This window comes from Patella vulgata, chromosome 3, assembly GCF_932274485.2.
Source record: "Patella vulgata chromosome 3, xgPatVulg1.2, whole genome shotgun sequence".
Taxonomy (NCBI): Eukaryota; Metazoa; Mollusca; class Gastropoda; family Patellidae; genus Patella; species Patella vulgata.
Genome location: NC_065881.2, coordinates 21,809,878 through 21,828,109, shown reverse-complemented (window position 1 = coordinate 21,828,109; position 18,232 = coordinate 21,809,878). Strand labels below are relative to the sequence as shown.

Here is an 18,232-nt window from a genome sequence, read left to right as displayed (position 1 = left end):
AAATAAGGACAGGGGGGGGGGGGGGCGTAGTCAAATCCAAGATGGCAGCTATCTACCAAAATTTAGAACTCCAAATCTACTGGGTTTAGATACCATAAATGTATTACGAACAGATAGGAAATCGCTACCAGCATGTCAATAGAAATCAAAAAAACTTTTGTTGCAATTTGTTCCACGTACCACTTTATCCAGCTGTAGATTTACCAGCCTAACACCTTTAATTCAGTAACTTGTCTGTGAACAGGGGTCTTTAGCATTGGGAAGAGAAGACAATACACCATCAAAAGTATTAAAATAAGGTATTGTCATTTAAAGTTTACTACATTGGTTTCTATTGATCTTACTGCCATTATGAATTGAAGTATGGTATGACATTTTGGACATCAATGTTTATGTTATCATGATGAATTGATGGGTGGTATTCCATTTTGGACATTGATGTTTATGCTATCATGATGATGAATTGACATATGGTATTCCATTTTGGACATCAATGTTTATATTATCATGATGAATCCACAGGTGGTATTCTATTTTGGACATTGATGTTTATGCTATCATGATGATGAATTGACATGTGATATTCCATTTTGGACATCAATGTTTATATTATCATGATGAATCCACAGGTGGTATTCCATTTTGGATATTGACGTTTATGTTATCATGATGAATCGACAGATGGTATTCCATTTTGGACATCAGCGTTTGTGATATCATGATAAATTGTTGTGTGGTATTACATTTTGGACACCAACAGTTATGTTATCATGATGACTTGACATGTGATATTCCATTTTGGACATCAATGTTTATGGCCATAGATTAAGTATGTGCTAACTGGTGCTAATAGGAAATAATTGGTTAGGCTTAAGATAGTCCTGGACTCCTGACTGAAATCTAGATGTCTGATATACCGTACATCTGAATTAAATGAAATAGGGTTTAACGTCCTTTTTTTCTCTTCCGACTGGACTAATGAAGAAAATATTTGAATTAAAGCAGGGCTACCATTTAGTTCCGTATAAAAATACTGGTTAACAATTATCAAATAATTTAAATTCCTACGACATCTTCATATTATTAGAAATTTGGTGTCTATTATAAGACTCACCTTTGATTCCATTCCACCCAAACCAACTCTAGATTTCTCTCCAAATACGATTTGATCCACATCACTATCTGGACAATATGTGTGGAGTAATCTTGATCCGGGTTGTCCTGGTGGGACATTATATAATCCATTAACATCAGACATGATAACCAGTAAATCAGCATCGACCTCCACAGCTAATCGAGCTGCTAAACTATCATTATCTTTTACACTTATAACCTGAAAATAAACAACCATTTGTGATCATTTTCATGGACAATCATTAAAGTGGGTGGCAGACAGCCTTCTAGGACTGGAAAGTGACAGATGTATGGAGCGATAGAACAGCCAATAAATTAAGTATCAATCTAATATATGACATTATAAAGGTAAGCAGCAGATATATATTATATAAGTAATTAATATAAGTATAGTTAACAATCTGATTAAAACACAAATACTATTTCGATTCGTTTTTTATAGTTCACAATTTTGTTTTACTTATTTCACTATACTAGGATGATAGGATCTGGAAGAGTTGTTAAATAGCCCATTGATGTGAGGGATTAGCCAATCAAATGGCCTGTTGGATCGGGTTCTTAGCATGGAACTGTGGGTAAACATTCGCAACGATAAAAAAACCCCAAACACCAACACTGATCGGTTAATCGAATGACTGACGTCATAGGGTCAAAAGCCTCTCATATGACCATTGACAGAACCTCTCACTACCTCAGATCTTCAGGTAGTGGAGGCCATCGAAAGTCTAATAAAACGAAATGAAATATAGATCTGTATTTTTATCAGATGGTATGTTAAATACATTCTAATTGTTAAGCATATAATACTAAGAGCTGAGTTAATTAAAGATATATTCAACTGATGTTCAATCTTCTAATTATATTTGATAACTGTTACTATATAAAACAAACACGAAAACCAGTGCCAAAAACAATAATGTTTGACTTTATTAAAGCTGGGGCCTGTTTCACGAAATTTTAACTAAGATAAAATTCAAATTTTTGTAATTTAATTGGCTAATATTAGGTTGATTTTAGTGCTTAGCCAATCAAAATTGAAGTATGCACTAAAATTTGGAATTTATCTTTAGTTAAGATTTCGAGAAACAGGGTCCAGGTTACTCATTTGAGCTTATTCTGTCAATAATTGTCAGGCTAATATTGGCAATGACATATGCAGGCCAAGAAATTTAAAAACATAAATTCAGAATACTTGAAACTCTTAATCAAGCAAAATATGCTGTACAATTTATTTTCTTGAAAGCAGAATAGAAATAAAATAAACAGTTATATTTCTTATGAAAAGATTGTTCAGATTTTAACATGGTAATTGTTGTACTTAAACAAAAGTGTATGAGGTGAGTGAGTGCCATGCTGTTGGAAGAAAAATTGAAATGTGAGGAATTATTCATCTATACGGTAAAGGCCATACAAAATAATATTGAGGTTCTTAGATAATCCTTCAAGAAAATATGATACAGGAGGGAGGTTTCTATTTCTTTTTATACATAAAATATCTACATGTGTAATTAAGTAATTAATAATAATGTTTTTATTTTTTTTGAAATAATATAATGTTTTATCTGAGAACCGGAACATTTTTTTATATGGCACAACTATAAAGTATTAATTGTTACTTTTCATTACTTTAGTGATATATAATAGCAGTTAATTAATATGAATTACTAAACTATAAGAACTTGTTAATTCATAGAGTACTTTGCAAGATGACGAGAAATGCTCAAAAAAATGCTATGTTATTATATAGAGTTGTTTCCCTTGACACATTAAATTTGCATTTGAGTGATCATAAAACAATCAATAGGAGCAATCTTGTTTAAAGTGAATAGTCATAGAAATATTTGTTGTTTTATTCAATTTTACTATGGTTTTATTTGAGAAAATTATTAGAAACATAAAGAATTATAAACATTAGTTTATCACTAAAACCTGTAATGGGGCATCAGGAACAGTGGAATTTACTCAAGAGAGAAGCTTTAACTCCCCCACCCCCTCCCCCTAAATATTGGGATATGATATTTTTGAAGATTTACATTAAACATTTCTCTTTTAACAATTTCAAGTTTTAGTGATAACCATTAGCGTTACTTCAGACTTACTACAACTATAGGTAAAGACAAGACTAAAAGTGAAAACTAGCAAAATACATGGAGAGGCAGAGAGCGAGCAAAATCTAAATCAAGCTTGTCATGTGCCTCAAATTTCCGATATAAATCTTGATTTTGGCCAATTGTCCAAGGCCTTAATTTCTCATGTCAGAACTAAGGCACATGTTTGATAGATGGTGTGAAATAAAGATCAAAAGGGACATATTCATGAGATCCTTAACTAAAATATTTAAAGGATAAGTACATCTTTTTTATTGGTTAAGAATGAAATACTACATTTTCAGTGGTGGAGAGGTAATATATGTTTAACTATTAACCAATTAAAAGAATGTATTTTATTTTAGTTAAGGTTATTATAAATATGGTCCCAGGTCTAGATCTGTAGGGACAGTTCGATAGGTCACACATATACTTTTATACATACACCCTTTTTGTATTTTTCATCAGCATGAATTTTATAAGATTCCAACTGAAAGCAGAATACATATTTTGAAACAAGGCATAAGAAAATTAATTTGACAGGGCTCGGTTTCACAAAATATTCTCCGACTTAAGTTAAGAATTTACTCAAAATTGTTCGCCTAATTTTAAATAAAATATAGTCCTTTATAAAACTGTTGTTGTTTTAATGTATCAACTACATCAATAAGAAACTATGTGCAAATTTAAGTCTGAGAATGCTTTGTAAAACCGGGGCCTGATGATCTGATTATGGATGGAGGAATAATGAAAACTGTCCCTACAAACATGTTAAGGCTTCGGAACAGCTCATCTTCTGCACATGCAGTTAAAGGCTTGATGCAACATTTACATTTTCGCTAACGTATCAAATTTATCATGGCATAGTGCATGCTAAATATGTACTCAGAATTCAGATTGGTTATTTAACCTTTAAATTAAGAAAACAAAATCAAAATACAATAGCTAGATAATTTCCCGACTGGAATTCAATCGGATTTAAACTGGACCCATTAGGTTTGTCTGCTATCAAGAAAAGATTGCGGCGGAATGTTACACTCAGGCGGCATAGATCGATGAAATTGAACCATTCTTGGGCTGATATTCCTATTAAACTTTCACAGGGATCCATATATCACTAAATGACACATCAAGCCTTATATGGTAGATGATTAAGTTATATCTTGAATTATGAACTTTACAGCTTCCTACATTCCAGTATGCTGAATATGGAATTTAAACATACATTATGCAAGAGCTAAATCTGTCTGTTGCAGGTCTTTCTTTAGTCCTGAAATGTTATCTAAATTATTAATTAGACATTAATTAACTTATCCAGACCCTAATCCATTCTACATGGCTTCGCTAGCCTGCGATCTTAAGTGGGTTGTGATCCGATTTACTGCATAACTTTCCTTCTCGATTAAACGATTAAATGGATAATCGAGACTATGCTGTTTAACGTACTGACTTTAGTAATGATGACCGAGGCTAGGCAGATATTTTATTCGCTTAGTTCTCAGTTCATAGTGGATCAATTTGAATGAAATTTTCAACAAATTGCCTTTACGTTATCTAGTTTTGAATTATTATAGTGAGAACTGCCAACTCGTTATCGAATCTCCCATAATGTATCTTTAAAAGATGAACATTAGCCTTTTTTACTGTAAAATACATTAGCATAAGCAATAGGTTTCTATTGACTAAAGCTACTCAATATGTTAGAATTATAAGTGATGAATTTTTCTATTGTTAGCTAAGTTGTGGAGAAAATTAAAAAAAAAATCAATTTACATAAAACTAAAGTATTTTTATATACTATTTAGTTTTATGTAAATTAAATACTTTATTTAAACATACATTATGCAAGAGCCAAATCTGCCTATTGCAGAGACATTAATTAACTTATCCAGGCCATAATCAACTTTTGATGGCAACGGATTTCTCCAATATGAAATAGATTAGAACAGTTCAGCCATATTTTGATTTAAGCTAAAAATGGAAGAGCGAGACATAGCTTTGAACAACCAGTACCGTGGTTGAAAATTCAAACCTTCAAAGGCTAATATCTTCGCTTGCAATAGAGTAATTTGAATGAAATTTTCAAATTATTCATTTTACATTATCTATTTTCGAACTATTATAGCAAGAATGGCTAGCTCTTTATCTAAATCTTACATAATGTATTTTTAAATAAATGTAGAATGCAAAAACATTTTAAATCGTTACTCCCAAATGATGAATAAACAAAACATAACAAGGGCAAAAAATCAATTAAAATAATCATGCTTCAGTGGTGCGTGGTAGAGGGCCTGACAAGGACAGTGTCTAGTCATTCGGAGGGGATGAAAAACCCATTACTTACCCCTGCTAAATCTTTATCAGATTCTGGTGGAGGAGCTACTGCATCATTAGCATTTAATATTGGAATAATATTTAACTTGAGCAATTCATTTAATGTACTGTGTAAGTTCTTTCTTGTGAATTCATTGTAAAAATCTGGTTTTGTCAAAAGAACCTTAAAATAAAAAATAAACATTGACTGTTGCCATCAACAAATATATGATCAATTAGAGACAGATTATAATGGAAGCTGCAGTCACAATATGGCCTGTTAAAAAGTTGACTCTCGGTCAAAGGGGGTGGTAAGAGTTGGTAAATGACTGACATGAGATTGTGAGGGCCAAGAGCTGAATTCAAGATGGCCTAATTGGCAACTTATTATCCTTTGTGTGCTTAGTTCCAATATAGCTCAAGAATAGCATTTATTGACCTTCAAATTTTGGAAATCTATCAGGAGAACCCCTCCCTTAACCACAGAGGAAGATAACCCACCAGAACAGATCTACCATTGTGCCCAGTAATTGGACTAGCCTATATTAACAATAATATTGTTATACTCTATGCATTTATTAGAGCATCAATATGTTGAAAAACTAAAAGATACACTTTAGTAAAGACAGATTATTCAACTATTCATTGAAAGATGGGCATTGATTGAATTATTTATTTTACTTCAAAAGTGTAGGAGTTAAACACAATTCATTTGGGTATTGTCTACAGTGTTAAAGCATAGATATTTCTCGAACTAAGATAAAAAAATGCCCTAATATTTACCTGAGCTGTTCGTATACCATACTGTAAAAACATAGCTTCATATAGAGACATTAGACCACTCTGTCCAACAGCTGCACATGCTCTAGGTTCTAATAATGGATGGCCCTAGAGGATAAAGATACACTAATTACCAGAGAGAGAGAGAGAGAGAGAGAGAAATGGGGTTTAATGTCCACTCGACACAATCTAGGTCATTTCGGGACTAAAATATGGTTTAATTTTATTTCAATAATTCCCTTGTGCGTAGGGGTCTTTAGCAGTGGGGGGAAACCGGAGGACCCGGAGAAAACCCACGAGGTTGGACAGGCGACCCTACTCCTTGTCACTTACAACCGGGGATTCGAAACCATGCTAACCATTCAGCCATCCAACCCCCCTATTAATTACCAGAGACAACCTCACAAATGCATGTCTCATTGTCAGTGATGTAGTGATAATTCAAGCTTAATCTCTCGAGGAGCACCAAAACATTTTAATGGTCTATTTATAAAACCAGGATAGGTAAACATAACAAAAAAAATAAAAAAAACTCTTGCTGATTCACATTAAAAAAATTGCATATTTGAATAGGAAGCCTTGATAGGGGTTATGGCTACTGTCCAGATGTATATAAATATTCTGTAGCTGAAGAGTTACCTTTGATTCTCGTTGGCTGATAGTTTGTCTCATACTCATAGACATAATAATTTCTTGACGTAATTTTTGTTTACCAAAAGCAACGGCGCCGCTAGTAACCATCAACATATCTTTACCCTGATTTTGAAGCTGAGACACCTGAAAATGTACAAAAACTTTTAGAATAGAACATTTGATAACATGATTTTGAACTCGATTTTGGTTTTGTGGGTGTTATTTCTATTATTATTTAACTTGTGGCCTGTTTAATACTTCTTGATAATCACTGTTCAATGTTCTGATTATAAATCTCAAGAGGGCAGCAATTTCTTTTTAAAGGACAATATTGGTGCCAGTTATTATCACATATGTGATAGAACTGGTTAAACACGTTCCAAATATTATTTTATCAAAGAGATTATTGCTACGATAGATGAGTAATCAATGTTTCAACAATAGGAAGTGACGAACGCAATGGGAAAACACAAGTTATCCCTTTATATAACTGAATGAAGTGACGGGTGATAACAGATACATGGGCGAATTTCTGCTCACTAATAATTCCTTCAAAGACAAAAAGTTGTTGTATGGGACTGTGAAAGGATATCTGACAATTCATAAACAAAATTGACTCTCACTAGATAAGAGAACATGAAAGAAAAATAGAAAAAGTCTGTGCATTACCATGTTTTTATAAGTATAGAATGAATAAACACCCGTGAATGTACGGACTGTTTCTATTTTTCTCGTGTTCTCTTATCTAATGACATGCAATTACTTTTTTGAATTGTCAGATATACTCTTACAGTCTCATATAACAACTTTTGGTCTTCGAAGGAATTTTTAGTGAGCAGAAATTCGCCCATGTATCTGTTATCACCCGTCACTTCAGGCAGTTATATAGAGGGATAACTTGTGTTTTCCTTTTGCGTTCGTCACTTCCTATTGTTGAAACATTGATTATTCATCTATCGTAGCAATGATCTCTGTGATAAAATAATATTTGGAACGTGTTTAACAAGTTCTATCACATATGTGATAATGACTGGCACCAATATTGTCCTTTAAGTCGCTGTATGTGTATCGAAAAGTAGCATGTTAATAAATTCAGAAGTAGTATACCCATATAAGTGTATTTAATTTGTGAAATCTACTTCTATATGTCTTATATGGATTATGTTAAATAACAAACCTGTTCTACAATGGATGCCAAACGTCCAAGAGCAATTCCACATTCATCTTCTCTTGTAATCACAGCACTGCCTAGTTTAACCACAACACGGTTAGCAGTTAATAAATCATTTCTATGTAAGGCATTTTGATTTAATACTGATGATGTATATAAACTGTTTTTATTTGTTTGTAAATTTGATTTAGTCTGATTTAAGGATGGAATATTATAACACAAAACACTACTATTTCTATAGGCAGTTAATTTTTGTGAAGTTTTGACTGCATGAAACATTTTTGCTGTTTTTTTTTATTTAATCTCTTTATTCACCTTTAAGCTGAAATTATACAAAAAAACAATACAATATACACAGAGTCATATTGACAAGGCTTTGAAATCTGGCCACCACTCTCACATTGGTTGTATAGTGAACATCCACGTTACCAGGGCCCAGAGTCTAATAAAACTTTACTACAAGAGAGAGAAATTTCCCCTATACTCTTCTTTAAATTTCATCTGCCAAAGGTATTTCAGTGGCACTACTAATAATCTGTACATGTACAGGACCTCAGTTTTTAGTCCCACCAGATCAACAAGTCATATCTGAGTAAATTCTAGAAAGTTTACTAGCCGTCACAACTAATTTGTTCAAAAGAACTCTATTTTTAGACACGCTCAACACAGCATATATGAGTAAAAGTTTACTAGATGCCACTACTAATTTGTACCCAGGAACTCAGTTTTGAGTCCCACCAGATCAAGTCATATCTGAGTAACTCTTAAAATGTTCACTGCTTGCTACCTCTAATTTGTACAAAGAAATTCTGTTTTTAGTCCCACCAGATAAATTCATATCTGATTAAATTGTGACAGGTAATGGTCCTTCAGATATTACAAGAATCTGGAATAATTCTTCAATCTTAAATACTGGAAATTCATAAAGGCCTTCATACAATCAAAGGACCACAGATAACCAACTAGTACCTAATGCTACTAAGTCAGATTGACCTATAAGGCTTGGATATCAATTTACAATCACATATATGAAATTACTTCTAATCACTTAAATTGTTGAAATCAATAAACAAGTATTGTTGTAATAATTTACAATATAAAAAATAAAACAATGGTAAATAAAACAATAAATAAATTAATCAAGCAATATAACTCATCAAATGGCAACTGTGGCTTAATCCATTAAAATCTCTGCCATCTGATGATCTAGAGAACTGATTATAGTCTTGTCATGTGAATAAATGTCTAAATAATAGTTTATATGACATATGAAGCTAAAATAAAGACCTACAATAGGCAGATTTAGCGCTTACATAACACACCTTTAATAGAATATAATCTGAAATATTCTAATATAAATTTTAACAGTTAAATACCGCCACCACACTATTAATTTGTACACAGTAAATGAAATGAAATAACGTGGGGTTTAATCCTCTACTGTTCTGAACCTAGTGGGCTGATGCAGATGGGCATACGCCATGCAGTGTGCTTTGTGGGAAATTTTGCATTGACAGCGGTACGGCCTACTCATTTATCGAATTCAAACTGTCACGGATTCTTTTACGTTCATGCTTTTAGTACATGGGATCCGGGTTTTCCGTCCCCTCCGCATGAATAGACACTCTCCTTGTCAGGCCATCTGCCCTGCACCACTGACAAGGGGAAACTGCTTCAGAAAATTATAAGGAACTTTCTCTGCTAACATTAGGAGTGACCTTCTGGTTAGTGAGCCAGCGTCTTACTCACCGAGCCATCGCGGATCCCACACAGGAACTTCTAGAACATATAGAATTGTAACAGTCTAAAATCTTACAATTGATCTAGTTATTAATTTTAGGAGGGCATGAACCTACTTGACACCCTGTCAAGATGTGTCATTGTTTTTCTTATCTTCTTCAGAAAGGTTCACATGAGTTACTTGTAAAGTTAGGCGTTAAGTTTCAGTATAAAATTTGTCAGAGAAAAACCAGTCTGAGACAATAAAATTGACATTATGCCAACATTATGTATGAGCACCCAAGCAGAGAGTATATAATTTAGTTTTCTTAACTTTTACATACATTGAACAATAATATATTAACATAACAACTGATGGATATGTTTTAACTGAACAGACAATCTATATACCTGAATAAATGTCAATAATAAAGTATTTGATTGGATTTCTTATATCTATCTACAAGTGCTTGATAACAGAGTGGGAGAGTGGGAGTGGGGGAGGGGGGGGGGGAGGGGGGGGGGGAGGCTGGGCTACAGCCAGGTCCAACAAATTATTTGGTACCAAAAATAAATACTGTATATCATTTTTTATAATAATAGTTTTTTCTCAACTACATGTACGGTACAAGCATGAGTATGGAAGTTACAACAAACATTTCACATTGTGATGCATAACAATATCTAACTACATATCTTACAAAATAACATTAATTTTCAAGAAGAGTGGTACATTTTAATCTAATCGTCATTATCTAATGTTACATATCAATTAACAAAACTATATTTATATTCCTCTTTTCTTAAGTGCATTCAATACAAACCTTCCAACATTTTCTATACACTCTTCATTATTTTTTTGCTGTGCCCCAAAAAATCTATATTTTATCTACCATACTGACATAAAAATTTAGCTTAGGCTGGAACTGATTGATATAGACCAGAGAAGTCTTGTTGAAATGTGATGCAGGACGGAGGGCCTGACAAGGACAGCTGTCTAGTCATTCGGATGGGACGAAAAACTGAGGTCCCGTGTACAAATTAGCGTGCACGTAAAAGATCCCTTGGCAGTTGGAATTCGATATAAGAGTAGGCCGTAGCGCCGCTGTCCGGGCAAAATTTCCCTCATAGCACACTGTATATGGCGTATGCCCGTCTTCATTAGCCCATTTTAGGAGCAAAACAGTAGGACATTAAACCCCATTTCATTTCATTTCATTTCTTGTCGAAATATTATAAACAGTAATTGTATTCCATAGAAATGTGTCCCGAGTCCATAGTTCAAGGTCGCCATTAATCCCTTAATCAAAAGGGTAACTCTTTACTCCACAATTAAACATCACAATAAGATGTCCATTGGGTATTTATTTACATCATTTTGTTAATTGTCTATTCATTCACTTTCATAGCAAAGTTTCATCTCTTTGTGATAACTAAATAATGTAGACTTTTGACCTTGTTAACACTATATAACTACATGGAAACTGAGTTAGTTTATCAAAATATTATCATCTCTACTTTATCACCGAACATGTATACATACTAAACCCAGACATGCTCTAAGTGGCTGATTTCAACCTGTACAATTGTGTCTCTTATTAATAAAAATATTTAATACAAACTGTTCATAATACAACATGGAGCAAACCTAAGAGTAAAATAACCATATTGTTCTTTCAGTTATTGAAATTAAAGATTTTCTCATTATTGTGCACCAAAAGGGTTTCTCATTTTTCCAATCTGATTTCTGTGTTCATACTACAATTACCATGGGACCCCTTCAATTTTCTTTTATGTCATCGGAACCTCCTTAATTTTTACTTTTTATTTAGCTAATTTTTTTCATAAAGATAGTTGTCCATTGTGTCACAGTAGATAAGGCGTTTTGAGATGCTTCAGGTAAAAATAAATTATATCTTTATGCTGTGAAATATCACTGGACAAGCCAAAGACAAGACTCTACGATATAATCATGGGCAATAACTCCAGAAGTTATTGTTGCAATTTATTCATTGCAATAATCAAAACAAGCATCTTTAATGTAGTGCTGATGAGGACTTTTGCTATTTAAAGCAATCACAAGATTCTACAAATACTGTACAATAAAGGCCATTACTCCAGAAGTAATGAAATCAAATGGGGTTTAACGTCCTACTGTTCTGTGCTGACTAGAAGTAATTAAAAGAAGTTGCTGAAAATATATCGTTAAAATTTAGTATTCTTCTTTGTCACACTAAACAAATTCGAAAAATACCACACGATAATTATAGTCAATATAGAGTGTTCACAATTAAATGACTGATGGGGGGTGACTGCAATGTAAATGTACACATTTCTATATTGATATATAAAACAGAATTTTTGATGCTTTTTTCCCCAACTGTGTTCTTTTGTCCTAACTGAATCCTTTTGGAGACATATTCGATTGTTTGTAGAAATTTTTTTACAAAAGATAAACTGTAAACAGACACTGATGTTCCACTAAACTACATCTGTTGGCCAGTTTATCTGTCAAAATCATAATCTTTTATATACTGTAACTTTGTAATAGACATTTATCTACTATTAAACCAAGTTCAGTACATTGACTTCAGTATTAATGTACTTTTATTGATAGTATATAGATATTCACATAGCAGGACAGTGACAGGTAAAAGTATCTTAAACCTATCTCCTAGTGTAACATTAATTACCATAGACCCACCCCCACTCCTCCTCACACAATGACATAACTAAATTCAACATTTTCATATAAGTAAAACAAAATTATTCTTACCTTGCACGGTGTCCTCTAGTAAATAATAATTAAAGAAATCCAATGGATGATTTTCATGTCCTCATGTCAATGACCCCCAATGACCCCTCATTTCTTAACAACGGATAAATTTGGACTTGTGGGGGAAATTCTGATTTCACTTTTCCCGTTCATGTGAAAACTTTCCGTTGTATATCAGACGACATATACCTCCCTGAGTTCTGAAGAAAGTACTATATACTACATGTTATATCTAAAATTGAGATTTGGACTTTGGGTTGTGAATCATTATACAAATAGAACTAACCTTCAAAAATTGAACGAAAAAAATTTATTCTCTAGTTAGGGGAAAGATATAGATTTATCGTTGATTTATATCAAAAACGTGAAAAGATTTGAATTAGGTTATCTCATGGGTCAATGCCACGTAGCGTCATGCTGCAAGCAATCCTTTCTCCAAACTGATTCTTTTTTAGATATAGTTTTCTTTTTTTTTTTTTAAATATTTTTTTTACATCCATTTCATTGAAAACAAAACTTATTATTTCATATACTTGGCAAAATAAAGGGCCTGAAATCTAATAAAACACTAATTTTACTTTTTTTTTAATTGAATACCACGAATTTATACTGAATTGGCTATGAATTAAAACATTTTGTCTGGAGCCACTCTACTTTGTGTGACATTTTTCAGTCATCGACTATTATTTGTGAATGCATCTACAACAGTCTGATTGGATGGTTGGAATTCTGGCCGACATAGAGCAAAACGATTGGAAACTTTGAAGTTGCTTAACTCACAGGCTAGATTAGCAGAAAAATGCATTTGCTGTGGTTAAATTTTCAAGTTTTTCTCAGGAAGGGAGAGGTCCTCTCATATCTCGCGACGATAGATTGAGATTTGGGTCAGCCACCTAAGGTAGGCTATTTTGGACCACAACAAAGTTGCTGTATTCACAGTCTGGAATAGCAGGAATATGCCTATGAGTTTAAACGACAGATAGTATTTTATTAAAATACATAATATTTTATCCCGACCCCCAGGGGCAGAGCCACGCGCAATTTTTGTGTTTATCGTTTACAGGCCGGAATTCTGAATGGATCAACTTAGTACTTGGCATATGTATTCCTTATAGCCTAAGGGCATCAACTAATGATTTTGGTGAATGCCCCGACCACCAGGGGCAGAGCCACGCCCAATTTTTACCTTTAGCGCCTAAAAGCCACAATTCTGAATGGATTATCTTGGAACTTGGTATACTTATTCCTTATACCCTAAGGACGGCAACTATTGATGTTGTTACTTCAATAACAGGGTGGTACCTATTTATATTGTATCCATATCCAACCCCCACGGGCAGAGCCACACCCATTTTTTGTATTTATCGTCTACAGGCTGCAATTCTGAATGGATCATCTTGGAACTTTGCATATTTATTCCTTATACTGTAAAGACAGCAAACTATTTATTTTGATGCTTGCCACGACCTCCTGGGACAGTGCCACACCCACTTTTTTGTAAGTATTTTGTCTGTAAATTTGGCAAAACAAACCCAACGCCTAGCCTTCTTTGCCTCTTATCATATTACAGCCATTTCATATTTCATTCTCTTCATTTTAAAAAGTACCATATCAATCAAATCTGGAATGTGGACTTATATTGCAGTGTTAGCGATGCTCTCGTTTAGGATTATTTTCTTTTATAATTTTTGAGTGTTTTACATGCAATAACTATCAATTTACTTGATTGCTAAGCTTTTTTAAAAGCTTAAAGGCTTTAAGTCTGGGAGATAACATGTTATGTAAATTACCAGCCAGTCAAAACTGGTAACTATGACTGAAATCAGAGCCCTGGAATGGGATGTTATATATAGAGCATTATTTATCTATTTACAATAGAAAATCTATATAGACAGTTGTAATAAAATTATATAACTCATCTACAATGGTCAGTCAGATATCAGGGTCCAAAGTCCAACGGTTATATATGGTCTATAAGATAGTCGCAATATCCATAACTCATTTAATTTTTACAATGTAGGGTAAGTGACACTAACTACAGCTGACCTTAAAGTTCTAAAAATAAAAGAAGTTTAAAAGTGGTATCAGGTGTGACAAGAAATATCCATTATCTGTAGGTTATAATTTTCTATAATATGATAAGAAAATATACAATAATTATTTCATGACTTAAAGAAAATGAAATGAAATGAACTGGAGTTTAACATCCTACTGTTCTGCTCCTAACCTGGGCTAAAGAAGATGGGCATACGCCATACAGTGTGCTATGAGAGAAATTTTGCCCGGACAGCGGCACTACGGCTTACTCTTATATCGAATTCCAACTACCAAGGGATCTTTTACATGCACGCCAATGTGTACACGGGACCTTGGTTTTTCGTCCCATCCGAATGACTAGACAGCTTTCATTGTCAGCCCCTCCACCATGGCAGCTCAGTGAGCAAGATGTTGGCTCGTTAACCCAGAGGTCCCGTGTTCGATCCCTGTGTTGACCGAGAAAGTTCATAAGGATTTTCCTGCATGGTTCCCCATGTCAGATATGCGGGACGTAGTGATTGGCACAGGACTAAGGGTATCCCCACTGAAAAATCCTGAAGAAATTTCTCAGGCAACACCGGAAGCGAACTTCGGACCCTCCTAGTGAGTGGGCTAGCGTCTTACTTAGAGAGCTGCCGTGGCTCCTATAAAGAGAGATATGCACCACACTTACATGGTAGATTAATATATCTACTCGTATATCACAGCGAAAACTTCATTATATTCAATGACATATTTCAAAGAATATAGAGACATATAGACCAAAAATACATATTGCCACATGGAAAAGATATATGGTATTTCACATTAAGCTATATATCATTGAGGAAATGAAGAAACTGACAGGATGATGCAATTGTTTCCTTATTAAGGAGAAAAACAAACACTCTGTATTTTATGTCAACTAACACAAATACTCTGACCTTAAAGTAACAATTGGGTTTAAAATAGGCCCATCAATAAGATCCACAGCAAATAAAGATGGTGGCGGGATTGTTACATATTGAGAAGCATTATCAATGGAATTTCATATCATTATATGTATATCTTTGTAAATACTAAATGGAACTGAACCATTTTTTTGACATTTATTCCTATTAGATATTCAACTTTTCAAGGGATTTCTATATCGCTACAATCACGCTCAGAGCCTTTAAGACAACCTACACAAATACTCAGGGCCCTGATTCACGAAATTTTAACTTAAGATAAAATCCAAATTTTAGTAGATACCTCAATTTTGATTGGCTAAGCACTAAAATCAATCTAATATTATCCAATCAAATTACTAAAATTTGGATTTTATCTCAGTTAAGTTTTTGTGAATAAGGTTCCTGATCTTGTATCAACCTACACAAATACTCTGACCTTACGTCAACCTACACAAATACACTGACCTTATGTCAACCTACACAAAGTAATCTATTTTTACCACTCAAACATAAATTCAATATATTTTTCTGTGAACATTCTATGTTATTGTACATGATATATTAATAATTATAATAACATATGTATATTATTAGTAAATATACCTATATTGATTTAACACAAATACACAGGTTTTAAAATGCTCTACATTCTTGTAAAAGTAGAAGGCCATATCTAAGATTGGTGGGAAGTGGGGGCTAGCCCATTCTCCCTGAGCAGAGCTGTAATCCCTTGCCATTCACACTAGCTGGATGAGTTGAAGGGGGATGGGGGAGGGGATGGGGTGGGGGGGGCACATTATCTATCTTAGAATTCTCGTCTCTCACCTTTCACACTAACTAGATATGGAGGCTTGCTTGTTGCCATGACAAAGGAACCTCCACCACCACCGATTATACCCCTCCCCCTCAAGTCCTTAAAAAATTAATTCAAGTGCACTCTGTATCCATCAGTGCTAATAATAACAATAAATAAACCAATATTTAACCAAATAATAATTCGCCTTTTTCCAGTCCCCTAATTCAAATCGGTCATTTTTATTTTTATTCATTTTATGCTAACCTGTTTTTATAAATTTGTTGTCTTAGAAATAGAAATTGGATTCCCATAGTTTTTGTTTGTTTCTATATGTAACATCTGTTACTCTTTACAAAATAATTGCATCATACAAAAAAAAATTGTTTACAAACTTTCTGTAAGAATATATTCTCGACTTACTGAAACTTTCATAATTCATACCTTTCTTACTTGGAGACATGTTAAAAGCAGTTTTTGTGGTGAAATGAAATAACAGGTTTTATATATGAGAGAGAGAGAGAGGGGGGGGGGGGTTAACATCCATTCACAAACTAGGTCATTTTGGGTCTAACACATAGTTCAATTTTATTTCAAAAATTAGCTTGCATGTAGGGGTCTTTAGCAGTGGGAGGTCCTGGAGAAAACTCACGAGGCTGGACAGGTGACCCTACTTCTTGTCACATACAAAATGACAGACCTTATGATACAGTGCGCACATTCTAACCATATGATCTATATGAGAAAAATATGCAATGAAATGAGGTTTAAAGTTTAATTGTTCTGCACTGAGCCACCGCAGATGAAATTATATCACAAAATCATATACTAGGCCGACTACTATTAGATAATTCAAACAGATATCCAGTCATAATAAATATGATTAAAAGATAATGTAGTGTAGTTAAAAGTTACAATTTAAACAAAAAGGAAATGAAATTGGGTTTTACATCCTCTCCTACTTTTCTTCTACGACCGGGCCAATACATGCATATACCACACTTTTGTGCTGTGCGGGAAATTTTTCCCAGATAGTGATGCTATAGCATACTCTTATTTTGAAAACTAACTGTCCAATGTGTACACTGGACATTAAATTTTTGTGCCTTTCGAACAACTATACACTACTGACAAGGGGGCCTGGCCATGCCTATAATTTAAACAGCTTCAGGTCAAGCAATTTTTGCTGTGAACAAAACGATCTCCGCTGATTTTCTATTATGGGTTTTTTTTTCAACTTTTTTTTTGTCATTATAAGTAGTAGATTTGTCTTAAATTGATGTAAATTTCTGGAGATAATGTAAAATTCTACAATTTTGGTTACATACCCTAATGTAAAATTCTACAATTTTGGTTACATAGTGTAAAATTCTACAATTTTGGTTAAATAGTGTAAAATTATACAATATATTTTAATTTAAGTATATTCTACATTAAGTAAATTTCTAAAGTTTTCATAAATTAAAAATTAAGCACGCAATTCTAGAGAAAAACAAATATATTTTACTTACGACAACAACAGGATTTTGTTAACAGTAAAATCTACTCAATAACTGCCGTCAGCTGATAGTGTTTGCTAACATCCTTTATATACCTCAAATCACAATATTTTGTACATATGTCAACGTAAACAATCTTCGTTGGCCTAACCCCTCTCAATCTTTCTTCGTCAAATATCCGTTAGAAACAGGATATTTGTGAGGTTTTCTGTGAAATATATAAATATTGCATCATCTGTACTCTAGTCAACACTAGCTAGGCTGGACCACGTACCTGCTGTCAATGACCGTATGTTGACGACAATAAAAGACTATGAACTCTGTCTCAGTAGCAGCCGACTGCTCTCTGAAACACAAC

The 18,232-nt window shown here is 33.6% G+C and overlaps 1 protein-coding gene across 2 annotated transcripts in view; it reads right to left on the bottom strand.

Moving 5' to 3' along the window:
- The window catches only part of LOC126814384 (delta-1-pyrroline-5-carboxylate synthase), a 26,709-nt gene extending 8,477 nt beyond the window's left edge, over positions 1 to 18,232 (bottom strand). The window contains exons 1-7 of one of the 2 annotated variants that reach the window (XM_050539483.2): positions 17,887 to 18,232; positions 8,125 to 8,440; positions 6,954 to 7,091; positions 6,318 to 6,422; positions 5,566 to 5,718; positions 3,667 to 3,711; positions 1,115 to 1,333 (exon numbers count right to left, since the gene is read on the bottom strand). In XM_050539483.2, the coding sequence (XP_050395440.1) occupies positions 1,115 to 1,333; positions 3,667 to 3,711; positions 5,566 to 5,718; positions 6,318 to 6,422; positions 6,954 to 7,091; positions 8,125 to 8,397 (933 nt within the window). In that variant the 5' untranslated portion in view covers positions 8,398 to 8,440; positions 17,887 to 18,232. The remainder of the gene's footprint in view (positions 1 to 1,114; positions 1,334 to 3,666; positions 3,712 to 5,565; positions 5,719 to 6,317; positions 6,423 to 6,953; positions 7,092 to 8,124; positions 8,441 to 17,886) is intronic. The other variant, XM_050539484.2, reaches the window with a different exon arrangement.